The 16,174-nt window shown below is 44.6% G+C and overlaps 1 protein-coding gene across 1 annotated transcript; it reads left to right on the top strand.

Annotated features, from left to right (window-relative positions):
• The first annotated feature begins 475 nt into the window (after window positions 1-475).
• Window positions 476-2,880, top strand: LOC138243421 (uncharacterized). The gene is made up of 7 exons (XM_069199023.1): window positions 476-661; window positions 780-914; window positions 1,164-1,229; window positions 1,702-1,793; window positions 1,915-2,041; window positions 2,136-2,256; window positions 2,789-2,880. Exons 1-7 carry the CDS (start codon window positions 584-586, stop codon window positions 2,878-2,880), a joined length of 711 nt encoding a protein of 236 aa, XP_069055124.1. The 5' UTR covers window positions 476-583.
• The last annotated feature ends 13,294 nt before the right edge of the window (window positions 2,881-16,174 follow it).

The raw sequence follows: 16,174 nt of genomic DNA, 5'->3' as shown, positions 1-16,174 counted from the left end.
ACAAAAAATAAATTCTACAGCGCACCACAGAAAATTCCAATCCCCAAAAAAATGAGAACACAGGAAAAAAAAGTTAGCAATAGAAATATTGAAACAAATGAAAAATCGCCAGATGACAGCAACGGCCTGCAAGTACAGCAGGGGAAAGCAGGAACCACAGAATATAAAGAATGGCAGCACAAAGAAGAAAGGAAAGTGTCACCCAAGCAAGCTGCCGTGGGCATGGCTGAAGTGATCACACCACACTGTGATGCACGCCCCATCTCAAAACTTATAAAAGAGAAAACAGATTTCAAAAAGAAGGTAGGATTTGTATTTCAAATATTTCTCTGTGTGGACATTCACTTCTTTTTCAGAGCTTATGAATGTCATCTTCTACTACTGTAGGTGTTCTTTGTCGTTTCTCTCTAACTTGTTATACTTGTTGACATACTTGTGTTATACTTGTGGTGTGTAATCTCAATTTTCATTATGTTAGGTCCAGTGATCTCTTGTGTATGCTTTTGGCTTGGTAAATCTTTTTTAGGTACACGCCCTTTGGAACATCAATCCGAGTGAATTAGTGGTTGCAGTTTTGCCATCCATGCACAGTGCAGACACATATATTCTCAGACACTCGGAGTTTGTGTCTCTGAAACCAGATGAGTGGCTCATAGGCGAGGTAAGATGAAAGTGTTTGATTGCATGCATTTGTTAAGGTTTCTGAGCTTTTGTGTAATCAAATGTGTGTGAGTGCGTGAAATCACATCTTCTTCAATTGTGTTTGCTTTTTCCATAAGACCATTGAGTGTTACTTTCAAGTAGCGAAAGAATCCATGGACTTGGGGAAGAAGGTTTTCCTAATGAACCACTACACAACTGGTGTAATCATGAGTGGGAATAGAGAGCGCATGGCTAGACAACGTTTGTCCAAGGTAAGGACATCAAACACAAATGTTGATGGATTACATTAGTGAGGGGGCAAACATGGTTTTTCACTAACTGATGATTGTTTTATCAATAGAGAAACAAGGAGAGCTACAAGCAATCAAAACAGGTCACAACTGTGCCCATGGTGCTGCCTAAAGAAACTACCTTTATAGTCAGAAATCAAAATTCAAAGGTAGCACACCATCCCTGTGAGGCAGCCTGTTGTACTAATCTTGTCATTCTTTTCATTACAGGTCAACTTTGAAAACTATGAAGCCATTATTAGCTTTTTTAACACTGGTGTCCACTGGAAATTGTTGGTAAGTGTGGTGCAGGTAATCCAAAACAGCGTAGGTTTATAATTACACCTGGAACCATTACAGTTCAAGTGATTATCCTTATTGCATCTAAAAAAATTACAAAGTCACAATGTATGTGTTCCTCTCCTGTTAAAAAAGGTGGACATTGATAGTGAGTGTCCAAGGCAATGGTGACAGTGCACTTTTCCTAAATTATTATTGTGAATACTGCTGTGTAATGAACAGACAACCAAACAAGTCAAAGTGTCATGTAGGAAAAAAAGTACTGTTAGGTCATTTCCTGACTGTCTTTGCCGAGGTTTGCAAAATATTAAATGTTAAATAATATATAAATATAAATATTATATATATAAAATATTCAAATATTAAAAACCTTTGTTTAAACAACATAAAACTCCTGAAACTGCCTGTGTGTCTGGCCCCACATTAAATGCAACTTCATGTCTGATGATGGGCCCTTTGTTTCTTGCAGTATCTGTATGCTCCATCCCAGAAAGTCTTTGTGGTCGACCCTATGGGGAGTGATGAGATGGGAGACTCCACTGCAGCGGCAAAAAGGTTCAGGTAAGAAATCAAGCATTAGTTTCGTGGTGAAATTCTGCAGGGGCACACATACATTTCAGGTTCAAGTTCAGCATGACAAATATTTCCTCATTTATCAATAACCTATTGTTTTGATTCACAGGGACTTTTTTAAGATGCGAAGGAATGTCCTAGGAAAAGAAGACTGGTTGAATATCAACTGGCACCCAAGCGTGATTGGTCACACCAGGCAAGCAGATGCCTCAAGCTGTGGGGTCTTTGTGATGCAGGTCAGCATAACCTTTCCACGCCGAAATTTTGGACTTAAAACTATTGTATGAGAGATTTTTAGGGAAATAATTGAAACAAACTTTTGTCTGTTAGATGGGCGCAGACATCATTAACAATTTCCCGGATATTCCAACATATATCGAAATAAACAGCAGTGCCAAAGAAATGAGAAAGTTGCGGGAAGACCTGTCAATCAGAATTCTTGAGGCTTCAGGTATTGTACCATTTGATCCTCATTGCCTACGTTTCTTGGTGTATATTATTTTCCTGAAGCATGTTCTCTCTCTGTAACAAGTCTGGATGAAAAAGATTCTCAATTTATTTATATGCAGAACTCATTTGGGTATTCTTTTTGTACTATATAACACAGTGATGAAAAGTTAATTAAATCACATTTCACACAGTTAAAATTCAATGACACTTTGGCCTTCGTCGTGGTTGACACAACCATTGTCTGGGAAAAGTGTGGGTCTAAATTGCCCATAGTGAAGCAAAGCAAACTGAAACATGATAGCTGTGTTATCATGTGCCCCCTTAAAATCATAGCAACACACGCTGACGCAAAAAAGGGTAACAGGTGTTGACAGGAGTATTCTGAGACATGACAATGTGCGGTTTAAGAAGCAGTAGAACACCTAATCAGGAAAGTGCATACGAAAAGGTCTCTATCAAACTGTCTTCAATTATGCAACAATGATCTGTAGATAACATTGGAAAAATCAGTCTATTTGGCATGTTTATTATAGCTCCTCTCCAGGACATGTGCCTGATGTGTGGAGAAACACCAGTGCAGCAGACAAACTGGGTAAGTGAACATCATCTCTATCTGTATGTGTAATGTAAGCACATAATAACAAAACATGCCAGTGAAAGGTGATAGCTGAACTGATATAAGGTTTACTGTCCGTGTAGATTCAGTGTGACAGTTGTGAAAACTGGTTCCATGAATTGTGCATCTCAAAAGAAGAGTATGAAAGCGCAAAGAATGAAGTAACATGGATATGTACATTTTGCCAACCCCAGTTTGGTGAGTATGCTCTGCATGCAAACTATCACTATGAAAGGGTTTTTTAAGCAGGACATGTAGTTTTAGATTCAGCAGAAACATACAGTAGGATGACATATTTCAGTGGACGTTATAATTGTTTGTTATTGTTAAGAAGTTTGGATTGCAGGCTTGTCTTCTGGCATTAATGGTTCTATAAATTAGAGATAACTTTTCAAAAAACACACCAAAGAAGGCACACATAAAAGATTACTGATAATCTGTGCAATTTATTACATGACACAGGCATCTCAAAGATAGAATTACTGTGTCAGATTAATGATTAGACATGGATGCATCAAATCACTTACTAGGTTTCTTTCCAATAGTATAGAAACAAAGACACAACCATGAACACCTAAAAGAGCTTGCCATTTAGCACAGAAACAATATAACGTCTTGCTGTAAAAACACAAAGTAAGAAAAAAGGAGTTTGATTAAGAGAGATCTGGCAAATTGTGCAAATACCTAGATCTTGATTTGTGACCCATTTATACTCCTTGGATCCTTTGCAGTTCGTAACCCTTCTTACGGTTTTATATTTCAGGCACTGTTGATGAGTGAGCATCCACCCCCTACTCCCGAGCATTACATAAAAGACATGCTGGAAACTCAAGAAGACTGTCAACGTGTTCTCAGCAGAATTCACCTCCAAAAGACACGTAAGTACAAGTTTCAATATCCCCCCAAAAATTTTATCTTGGGTAAGAGTAAACTTTCGTACACTTTGCCAAACAATAATGAAAAACACTAGAACACAAAATCACTAGAAACCATTTGTTATCTATTGCCAGAAACCAAACAAAGTCTGTATGAAAACAGTAAAAAAGTTAATCATGACACAACACAGTCCCTTTTAAATATGATCACTACACACTGTTAACATCACTGTAGTAGTGCAAAGAAATGTAAAACGACAGTATGTCACCATGACATGATTTATGTGAAAGATTTCCAGATAAAATTGTATCCATCCTAGTAAGATAGATTAATCAAGAAATTCCACTCCGTTGTGAGAAAGATCAAAGAAAAATGGCTTCTATCAAATAGAAGTGTATCTAGGGTGATTCCTTTTTATTAGGTTTCCAAAACAGTACTCTATCTACCTTCAGACAGGGCACAGTGCTAAAAGGATTCTAACCGGAACAATAAAACACAATTGCATCATCGAAGTCCGAACCCCACTGGCTTTCAATATCGTACCATGTACATCTCCAGGAGTGGAGACTCATGAAAAAGAACAGCCTAGACACCAAAGTGATACTTTTCTTACAGTAAGGTTAAGGTAGTTGTAGGATGCTGTCTAGATCAATGAACAGATTATGTTAACAATAGCAAGCACGTAGCAGAGCATTTAGGCACACAGCCCCTAAATTGTGGAAATATATGTCAGACCTTTTTAAGGATGCCCCATACCTACAAGCATATTTAACAATGCTGTAGTCTTCTACATCGTCTCTGTAGTCTTCTTTATCCCAAGTGATCTAATTCTTTAGGAGGTGCAGAAACATAGATATCAAGTGGGTAAGTAGACAACCACGTTGCAATTGTTTTTTCTGTGTCTAACCCTTTTTTTTTCTCCACACCATGCCTGCCACTGTTCTCTCTTCGGTGCCTTTGGTTGATATTGAGCTCCGTCCCCCATGACAAGGGATCCTCCTGGATTTCTGAAGCAAGGAACCCAGCCTACAAAACTCAAGATCCTGTACTGCTCAACCCAGTGGATGGGACACACTCAACATTAACATCTAGTCTCACATAATATATGAAATAGAATTCACCGTGTCAATCTGCATGGTTGTGCATGTGAACTGTTTCTAGTAACTATTTGTCATACACAACCAGGACCTGGAGGGGAGGTCAACCATCAGGCCTTGGACCCCCAGAGATTTTTTTTCTCCTTTGGAGTTTTTTGTTTTTCTCTCCTTCGTGCCTGATGGTTACACAGTCACATCATCAAGACTGCATACCACACCTTCATTGTGATTACAGATATAGCTTATTTAAAATGTGAAATTAGGAAAAAACTAAACGAAACATGGGAAATAAAAAGAATGTAAAATCTAAAATTTTCAGATGTTGTGATGAAGCTTTTGACTCATGAATAGCACCCCCCTATCCCAGTGTATTACCTGTAGTGTTATCTTCAGAAACTCATTACAAAATAAAGACAGGGGCCACAGCCACAGTAAGGTTGTATGAGGTTCGGGGGCCTGTCTGGTGTGTAAAACACTTGGTTTCAGCAGAGTGGGTGCTGTATTTGAAATGCTATTGAGCCATGAAGACGACCCACCTGTCCCAGTGTATTACCTGTAGTGTTATCTTCAGAAACTCATTACAAAATAAAGACAGGGGCCACAGCTACAGTAAGGTTGTATGAGGTTCGGGGGCCTGTCTGGTGTGTAAAACTCTTGGTTTCAGCAGAGTGGGTGCTGTATTTGAAATGCTATTGAGCCATGAAGACGACCCACCCGTCCCAGTGTATTACCTGTAGTGTAATCTTCAGAAAATCATAAAAAATTAAAGAAAGGGGCCACAGCTACAGTAAGGTTGTATGAGGTTTGGGGGCCTGTCTGGTGTGTAAAACACTTGGTTTCAGCAGAGTGGGTGCTGTATTTGAAATGCTATTGAGCCATGAAGACGACCCACCCGTCCCAGTGTATTACCTGTAGTGTAATCTTCAGAAAATCATAAAAAATTAAAGAAATGGGCCACAGCTACAGTAAGGTTGTATGAGGTTTGGGGGCCTGTCTGGTGTGTAAAACACTTGGTTTCAGCAGAGTGGGTGCTGTATTTGAAATGCTATTGAGCCATGAAGACGACCCACCCGTCCCAGTGTATTACCTGTAGTGTAATCTTCAGAAAATCATAAAAAATTAAAGAAATGGGCCACAGCTACAGTAAGGTTGTATGAGGTTTGGGGGCCTGTCTGGTGTGTAAAACACTTGGTTTCAGCAGAGTGGGTGCTGTCTTTGAAATGCTATTGAGCCATGAAGACGACCCACCCGTCCCAGTGTATTACCTGTAGTGTAATCTTCAGAAAATCATAAAAAATTAAAGAAATGGGCCACAGCTACAGTAAGGTTGTATGAGGTTTGGGGGCCTGTCTGGTGTGTAAAACACTTGGTTTCAGCAGAGTGGGTGCTGTATTTGAAATGCTATTGAGCCATGAAGACGACCCACCTGTCCCAGTGTATTACCTGTAGTGTAATCTTCAGAAAATCATAAAAAATTAAAGAAAGGGGCCACAGCTACAGTAAGGTTGTATGAGGTTTGGGGGCCTGTCTGGTGTGTAAAACACTTGGTTTCAGCAGAGTGGGTGCTGTATTTGAAATGCTATTGAGCCATGAAGACGACCCACCCGTCCCAGTGTATTACCTGTAGTGTAATCTTCAGAAAATCATAAAAAATTAAAGAAAGGGGCCACAGCTACAGTAAGGTTGTATGAGGTTTGGGGGCCTGTCTGGTGTGTAAAACTCTTGGTTTCAGCAGAGTGGGTGCTGTATTTGAAATGCTATTGAGCCATGAAGACGACCCACCTGTCCCAGTGTATTACCTGTAGTGTTATCTTCAGAAACTCATTACAAAATAAAGACAGGGGCCACAGCCACAGTAAGGTTGTATGAGGTTCGGGGGCCTGTCTGGTGTGTAAAACACTTGGTTTCAGCAGTGTGGGTGCTGTATTTGAAATGCTATTGAGCCATGAAGACAACCCACCCATCCCACCTGTAGTGTTATCTTCAGAAAATCCTAAAAAATATAAAGAAAGGTTCCACAACCCAAAATAAAGCTGGGAAAAGTCAGAGGACCCGCTTAGTGTGCAAAACACTTGCAGCATTGTGGGTGCTGTGGTTTAAATGCTATTGGTTTGTGAACAGAATACCCCTATCCCAGTGCATTGTGCCATACTAAATAAAAGCATGAGAAAAAGAGATTCAGAATGCAAAGCTGTGTCAGTGTTCTGTGTAAAAAATCGGTTTGAACATCATGGGAGCTGTTTTTAATAAGATGCTGAGTAAAGAATATTTTAATCTTCCTGCTGTCAGTAGTATTTTCAATATAGTTGACCCTTACCTGAATGAAAACAGGACGTAAAGGAAGGGTTTCAGAAGTCAAACAAAGCTTTATTCCCGTGCTTACAGTCTGGGTAATGGGAGACTGCGCTGTTCTGCTTCCTATGGTCATATACGGGTTTTTCGCACGAAGCGATTTGAACAGTATTTCTCGCGTTGTGAACGTGTGCACACAGCGGTCCCCCGGGTTCCAGTTCGTGCGTAATTACGCATCGATGAAAAACCGGAGGTTTAAAAAAAGATAATTAGCTCACTGATAGTTTGATGTAAAGAGTGTGGAAATATCCACAAGTCGTGGTCTTTAAAATGCATTTGGTTTGACGGCGTTCTGTGCTTCCATTGCGAAGATATGGACAAAAGAATATTCGTGCTTGGTCAAAAAAATGTCATAAAAACGAAAAAGTAAAGGCTGAGAAAGCATCCACAATGTATTTTATACACAAAACAAGCATTCTCGCAATTCTAAGAGGTTTCGTGAAAGCGCTACAGGCGTGCCAAAATCGTTTTCGAACTTCGAGCTAACTTTACCCCGGTGAGGTGAGTGGGTCTGTTCGATCACAGCGCTAGGCGAATCCTCAATCCCCTTTTGTGCGTGGCGACAAAAGAAGGCTTTTTCCACCCGGTTTCGAACCGGGGACCTTTCGTGTGTGAAGCGAACGTGATAACCACTACACTACGGAAACGGTGGTAAGATATGCCCAGCGGCCCAGCGCTGAGCTTCGCCAATGCGATTCAGCTGCTTCCAGTGCCTTTATTGGAGTGCGCTGATGGACCGTGCTCTCTCTCCAGAGACCAGCACGCCTGTCATGGACGGAGCAGGAAATGCGGCGACACATTCTACAGCCCTCTCCACGCAATCGACGAAATCGGGCTACTGAAGTGGAGAAAATCGCCTCTCCAGAAAGTGCAAATATCATCTTGGAGAGTATAAATCCTATTGCCGAAGGTCAGCCCTGTCTACCACAGTAACCCTCCCACCTCCTGCAGGGATGATCAGCTCGTCTCACACGCGAGAAGTTTCGGCTGGAAACAAGCGCCCCCTCTTCTCGCACGTTTTGCACGTTCGAGTAGTTTTAATGCGGCTCCTTCGTACACGGTGCTGATCTTTTGGAAAGCAGGAGGCAAAACCAACACGTTCTCATACCGGGAGTCGAACCCGGGCCGCCTGGGTGAAAACCAGGAATCCTAACCTCTAGACCATATGGCAGCGAACACCCACGCTGTTCCCGGCATCATGCAAGCAAACTACATAAATATGAGAAAACACGCAAGAGAGTTGTCACTCAGAGTGTCGAAGGGTCGATGTATACTGGGGCTCAGTTGAAATGCAACGTCAGGACTTTTCCGAATTATGTCACACGAAGAGAGCACAGCCTTTTTCGCCTTGCTCCGTGTGTATCGGTAACTCGCTGTGATCGTATAGTGGTCAGTACTTTGCGTTGTGGCCGCAACAACCCCGTTTCGAATCCGGGTCACGGCAGAATAGGGGCGTCTGCTTTTACTACTTGCACTAATGAAGGCAAAAAAAAGCCAATCGATGTGAACGAACGGCGCTTTACAGAGGAGTACTGCCTGACTGGATCGTTGATGAACGACAGAGGCCACTCCGACCTCTTCTCGGTTTTCTTCAATGACTTACTAAGGATCTTCTTCACATTCGCCCATGCAAGGGAAGCCAGTTACACCAAATGCAGGAAAGTGCATTTCAAGCAGAGACCAGGAGGGACTTGTTTACACCGAGAGTGGTCGGAGAATGGAACAATGCGCCCAGCCCTGTTGCTGGAGCCGATTCTTGATGAGATCTTGGGCTCACTAAGAGGCCCCCGCTGGATGTTAATCTTTCTGTTGTTCTTGCAGGTCCTGCGCTGCTTTTGAGCCGACAGAGCTCGTCCTGGTCTGTCGGCACAGCCCAATTGCAAATGATCGGCTCCGCGTACAGAAGGAACGTGCGTTTGGTACAAAAGTGCATGAAGGCACCGGAAATACATTGGGAACAAATGACCGGTCGCTCAAGACCTCTGTGAAGTACAGGAGCGTGCGAAAAGAGGCTGTTCCCATCCGGTTTCGAACCGGGGATTTTTCCGCGTGTGAGGCGAACGTGATAACCGCTGCACTACGGAAACGGTGAGAAAAGGGACCCACCGGCAGTGAGTATTCAACCTTATTGCATTACTGCTCCCAACCAGTTGATATCAATTTAATTCCTAAGGGTTATGTACTTGTTTTGAGTATCTCATGTAGAAGTTGTAAACAAGTTCAATTACGAAATGGTCTAAATGAATGATATACCGAACTTATGTCGTCTTGATATGTGTAACTCTTTGTAACTGAATGAATTTATATCTTTTGTATTCTGATAACCCATAAGATAAGATCTGTTAGGTTTGCATGCATATTCTATATATTAACAAATGTATCCTCGTGTATTAGTACCTGTGTGTGCGTTGTTTGAGTTATGTCGCATGGTTGGATTCTAAGACCATTAAAAGAATCAATTTTGTGATTTACTGCCACAAAAATAATTGTCCCAGTAAATGCCCAAACCCCTACAGAACTGGTGCCTCGTGAGAGAACACTACAACAGTGTGTAATATCCTGTCCCAGCCTGTGGAGCAGACAGCGAGCCTGTCTCTTAATAATACTAATAATACAGTGTGTGATCTCCTGTCCCAGCCTGGGAAACAGTGAGTCAGCCTCTCAATAATTATAATACAGTGTGATCTACTGTCCCAGCCTGAGGAACACACAGTGAGCCTGTATCTAAATAATAATAATACAGTGCGTGATCTCCTGTACTAGCCTGAGGAACAGACAGCGAGCCTGTCTCTCAATAATGATAACCTAGTGTGGAATGTCCTGTCCCAGTCTGAAGGACAAACAGTGAGCATGTCCCTCAGTAATAATAGAACAGTGTGTGATCTCCAGTCCCAGCAGGAGGAACAGACAGTGAGTCTGTATCTCAATAATAATAATACAGTGTGTGATCTCCTGTCCAAGCCTGGGGAACACTGAGGCTGTCTCTCAATACTAATAATACAGTGTGTGATATCCTGCCCCAGCCTGAGGAACAGACAGTGAGCCTGTCTCTCAATAATAATAATACAGTGTGTGATTTCCTGTCCCAGCCTGGGGAACAGTGAACCAGATACTCAATAATAATAATACAGTGTGTGATCTCCTGTCTCAGCCTGGGGAACACTGAGCCTGTCTCTCAATACTAATTATACAGTGTGTCATTTCCTGCCCCAGTCAGAGGAACAGACAGTGAGCCCGTCTCTCAATAATAATAATACAGTGTGTGATCTCCTTTCCCGACCTGAGGAACAGACAGGAGTGAGCCAGTCTCTCAATAATAATAAAGCAGATTATGATCTGCTGTCCCAGCCTAAGGAACAGTCAGGAAAGAGCAGGTCTCTCTATAATAATAATACAGTTTGTGATCTCCTGTCCCAGCCTGAGGAACAGACACTGAGTCTGTTTCTCAATAATAATTGCGCCTCCTGTCCCAGCCTGGGGAACAGTGAGCTTGTCTCTCAATAATAATAATACAGTGTGTCATTTCCTGTCCCAGCCTGAGGAACAGTGAGCTTGTCTCTCAATAATAATAATAATACAGTTTGAACTCCTGTCCCAGCCTGAGGAACAGTGAGCTTGTCTCTCAATAATAAAAATACAATGTGTGATCTCCTGTCCCAGCCTGGGGAACACTGAGGCTTTCTCTCAATACTAATAATACAGTGTGTGATATCCTATCCTAACCTAAGGAACAGACAGTGAGCCTGTCTCTCAATAAAAATAATAGAGTGTGTGATCTCCTGTCCCAGCCTGAGGAACAGACAGTGAGCCTGCCTCTCAATAATAATAATACAGCGTGTGATCTCCTGTCCCAGCCTGAGGAACAGACAGTGAGCCTGCCTCTCAATAACAAGCCAATGTGTGATCTCCTGTCCCAGCCTGAGGAACAGAGAGTGAGCCTGTCTCTCAACAATAATACAGTGTGTGATCCTCTGTCCCAGCCTGAGGAACAGACAGTGAGCCTGTCTCTCAATAATAATAATACAATGTGTGATCTCCTGTCCCATTCTGAGGAACAGACAGTCAGCCTATCTGTCAATAATAATAATACAATATGTGATGTCCTGTCTCAGCCTGTGGAACAGAGAGTAAGCCTGTCTCTCAATAATAATAATACAGTATGTGATCTCCTGTCCCAGCCTGGGGAACAGTGAGCCAGACTCTCAGTAATAATAATACAGTGTGATCTACTGTCCCAGCATGAGGAACAGTGAGCCTGTCTCTCAATTATAATAATACAGTATGTGACCAACTGTCCCAGACTGAGGAAAAGACAGTGAGTCTGTCTTTCAATAATAATACTACAGTGTGAATTCCTGTCTCAGCTTGTGGAACATACAGTGAGCCTGTCTCTCTATAATAATAATATAATGTATGACCTCCTGTCCCAGCCTGGGGAATATACAGTGAGCCTGTCTCACTATAATAATAATACAGTGTCTGATCTCCTGTCCCAGCCTGAGGAACAATAAGCCTGTCAATCAATAATAATACAGTATGTGATGTCCTGTCTCCGCCTGAGGAACAGAGAGTAAGCCTGTCTCTCAATAATAATAATTCAGTGTGGGATCTCCTGTCCCAGTCTGATGAACAGACAGTGAGCCTCTCTCTCAATAATTATAATACAGTGTGTGATCTCCTGTCCCAGCCTGAGGAACAAACAGTGAGCCTGTCTCAAAATAATAATAATACAGTGTGGGATCTCCTGTCCCAGCCTGGGGAACAGTGTGCCAGACTCTCAGTAATATTAATAATAATAATACAATGTGATCTACTGTCCCAGATTGAGGAACAGACAGTGAGCCTGTCTCAATAATAATACAGTGTGTGACCATCTGTCCCAGACCGAGGAAAAGACAGTGAGTCTGTCTCTAAATAATTATAATAATACAGTGTGGGATCTCCTGTCCCAGCCTGGGGAACAGACAGTGAGTTTGTCTCTCAATAATAATACAGTGTTATCTCCTGTCCCAGCATGGGGAACAGACAGTGAGCCTGTCTCTCAATAATAATAATACAGTGTGTGATCTCCTGTCCCAGACTGAGGAACAGACAGTGAGACTGTCTCTCAATAATTATAATAATACTGTGTGAGCTCCTGACCCAGCCTGGGGAACATACAGTGAGCCTGTCTCTCTATAATAATAATACAGTGTGTGATCCTCTGTCCCAGCCTGAGGAACAGACAGTGAGCTTGTCTCTCAATAATAATAATACAGTGTGTGATCTCCTGTCCCAGCCTAAGGAACAGTAAGCCTGTCAATCAATAATAATACAGTATGTGATGTCCTGTCTCAGCTTGAGGAACAGAGAGTAAGCCTGTCTCTCAATAATAATAATACAGTGTGGGATCTCCTGTCCCAGCCTGAGGTACAGACAGTGAGCCTGTCTCTCAATAATAATATAGTGTGTGACCACCTTCTGTGGTCTGTTTCAAATCCGCCCGCGATGAGACACCGAGGAGAAATGAAGAGCCCCAGTCGCGTTAGAAAATCACCCGGGAAAGAGACTTTCAATGTAGGAAAAAAAAGTCGTTAGTAACAGACATAATATGTTTGTTTTGTTTTTTTAATCGCTGCGATGTGTGACTAAGCTCATACGACTAAGAGTTGCCCCCTTTGTCTAGATCTGGTAACCTGCTCGTCGCTGGTGGGCCAGATCGTGTCCCCCGTCACTACACTGGGGCATTAAGACCCTCACAGACCGCAGGGTGAGTGCCCCCTGCTGGCCCCACTGAGAGGTCGTATCCCACCTCCTCCGCTCTCTGCGAAAAGCAGTATCTTCAGGCCCTGACATCCCACCCCTGCCACTCTCTGCGTAAATAAGTATCGTCAGGCCCTGACATCACACCCCCACCACTCTCTGCGGAAAGCACTGTCGTATAGCCCTGACACCCACCCCTCTACTCTTTGAATAAAGCAGTGTCGTAAGGCCCTGACATCCCACCCCCGCCACTGTCTACGTAAAGTAGTATCGTCAGGGCCTGACATCCCACTCCCGCCACTCTCTGTGTAAAGTAGTGTCATATGGCCCTGACACCAATCCCTCCACTCTCTGCATAAAGCAGTGTCTTATGGCCCTGAAACCCTCCCCTCCACTCTCTACATAAAGCAGTGTTGTCAAGCCCTGACATCCCTCCCCCGCCACTCTCTGTGTAAAGCACTGTCGTATGGCCCTGACATCACACCCCCACCACTCTCTGCGTAAAGCACTGCCGTATAACCCTGACACCCACCCCTCCACACTCTGCGTTAACCTGTGTTGTCAGGCCCTGATATCCCACCCCCGCCACTCTCTGTGTAAAGCAGTGTCATATGGCCCTGACATCACACCCCCACCACTCTCTGTGTAAAGTAGTATCGTCAGGCCCTGACATCCCACCCCTGCCACTCTCTGCGTAAAGAAGTGTCGTATGGCCCTGACATCCCACCCCCACCACTAACTGTGTAAAGTAGTATCGTCAGGCCCTGACATCCCACCCCTCCACTCTATGCATAAAGCAGTGTCGTATGGCCCTGACATCACACCCCCACCACTCTCTGCCGAAAGCACTGTCGTCAAGCCCTGACATCCCACCCCCACCACTCTCTGTGTAAAGCAGTGTCATATGGCCCTATCCTAGCCCCGCCACTCTCTGTGTAAAGCACTGTCGTATAGCCTTGACACCCACCTCTCCATTCTCTGTGTAAAGCAGTGTCATCTAGCCCTGACATCCCACCCCCTCCACTCTCTGAATAAAGAAGTGTCGTATGGCCCTGACACCCACCCCTCCATTCTCTGCATAAAGCAGTGTCGTCAGGCCCTGACATCCCACCCCTCCACTCTCTGCGTAATGCGGTATTGTCAGGCCTTGACATCCAACCCCCGCCACTCTCTGCGTAAAGCAGACATGTTACAGACATTTACAACAAAGACATATTATAAAATATTGACATATACTGTAGGCGGCTGGAGCATTATTGGGAGACAGACTCACTGTTCCTCAGGCTGTGACAGGAGATCACATACTGGGCTGCCAGATCAACTGAGTTCCCTCCTCCCTCTCCCAGTAGGATTGGGACCCGTTGTGATTGTGGCAGGTGTGGGAATTCTGGGATTAGATTTCTGAATTTTGGGAAGAATGTTTCTCTAATCCCAGTATCTGTCACAGTGCAGTAGGAAGTGCACCTCTGTCTCTATTTCTCCCCGCTGGCAGTGGGAGCACAGCCTGTCCTCTCTGGGCAGCCAGGTCTGCCTGTGTCGCCCAGTTTCTATGGCCAGGTTGTGGTCACTGAGCCTGTACTTCGTCAGGGTCTGTTTCTGTTTGTTATTTTTTTATTTTGGTCAAATATTCAGCTAGTGTGTATTGTCTGTTTAAGGTTCTGTAGCATTCCAGTTTATGTTGTGTTTGTGTGTGTGTGTCCCAGTGTGTGAGATATTGCTGTTTGATCTGTGCTGTGATGTGGTTGAGTCTGGGTTGTGGTGCTCTAGCAGTGCTGTCCTGAGGCTGGTTAGTGTCGGTGTCACTCACTGAGAGTGTGATTTCAGCAGAGTCTCTGTACTCTTGGGACACTTGACTCACCTGTCTCTCTCTTTCTCTCCCTGTGCTGTCCCTCTCCTGCCCCCTCTCTCCCTCCTCGGACTCCAGCTGGAGGAGGTCCAATCACCACCTCCTGTGAGACAGAAGAAAAAGAAGGTGGGTAATGCTCTGATCCTCTCTTTACTCCTGTCCAGTGTCCAGTCAGTGTGTCTGTATGAACCCCTCTCTCTCTCAGTGCAGTGTTCATGTACTGGAGTGTCCAGTCATGTGTCTGTATGAACCCCTCTCTCTCTCTCAGTGCAGTGTTCATGTCCTGGAGTGTCCAGTCCGACTCTTAACGTGACTCTCCTGTCTCTGCTGCAGAATCGCTGGTGCGTCTTTTTAAACTCCCGGAACTGCGTGTCGGTGGAGACAGATGATCAGGACGAGCCGATGGAGGCGGCGGAGACCGTGGGTCAGGAGAGGAAGAGCGAGGGAGAGGAGGAGCAGGCTGCCGGGAAGGACAAGAAGAGGAAGAAGAGGTGCAGGTGAGCAGACAGGGGGGCGCCGCCCGGTCGTGTCTGTGATTCAAGGAGGAGTTTCCTCTTGCTGTTTGATGTCATGGTGACGTCTGTGTCTGTGTCCCTCACACCTGCAATAACAATATTCTTTCCAGGTTCCTTTCCTGGTTCTGTGCCAGCTAAGATCTGGACTGGACTAGACTGGACTGGACTGGAGCTGAGGGACGCCAGACTGGACTGCACTGAAGCTGAGGGGCCCCAGACTGGACTGGACAGGAGCTGAGGGACACCAGACTGGACTGGACTGGAGCCTAGGGACACCAGACTGGACTGGACCGGAGCTGAGAGACACCATACTGGACTGCACCGGAGCTGAGAGACACCAGACTGGACTGGACTGGAGCTGAGGGGCCCCAGACTGGACTGGACTGGAGCTGAGAGACACCAGACTGGACTGGACTGGAGCTGAGGGACCCCAGACTGTGCTGGACCGAAGCTGAGGGACCCCAGTCTGGACTGAAGCTGAGGGACCCCAGTCTGGACTGAAGTTGAGGGACCCCAGACTGTGCTGGACCGAAGCTGAGGGACCCCAGTCTGTGCTGGGCCGAAGCTGAGGGACACCAGACTGTGCTGGACCGAAGCTGAGGGACCCCAGTCTGTGCTGGGCCGAAGCTGAGGGACACCAGACTGTGCTGGACCGAAGCTGAGGGACCCCAGTCTGGACTGCACTGGAGCTGAGGGACACCAGGTTGGACTGGAGCTGAGGGGCCCCAGACTGGACTGGACTGAAGATGAGGGGCCCCATTCTGGACTGGACTGAAGCTGAGGGACCCCAGACCCCAGTCTGGACTGAAGCTTGTAATTTTTGTTCTTTTGTTAAGCATCAATAAAACATTTTAAAAAATAATCTGTTTAGCTTT

The sequence above is a fragment of the Lepisosteus oculatus genome, chromosome 14 (assembly GCF_040954835.1).
Source record: "Lepisosteus oculatus isolate fLepOcu1 chromosome 14, fLepOcu1.hap2, whole genome shotgun sequence".
Classification (NCBI taxonomy): domain Eukaryota; kingdom Metazoa; phylum Chordata; class Actinopteri; order Semionotiformes; family Lepisosteidae; genus Lepisosteus; species Lepisosteus oculatus.
The sequence above is the reverse complement of the archived record's forward strand: the minus strand, read 5'-3'. Positions and strand labels throughout refer to the sequence as shown.

Bases quoted from the DNA above. Each gene is read 5' to 3' on its own strand.
- LOC138243421 (XM_069199023.1), top strand. From the start codon at position 584: ATGCACAGTGCAGACACATATATTCTCAGACACTCGGAGTTTGTGTCT. The intron at 915-1,163 runs GTAAGGACATCA...TTTTCATTACAG, and splicing joins CTAGACAACGTTTGTCCAAG to GTCAACTTTGAAAACTATGA. The intron at 2,257-2,788 runs GTATTGTACCAT...TGTTTATTATAG, and splicing joins CAGAATTCTTGAGGCTTCAG to CTCCTCTCCAGGACATGTGC.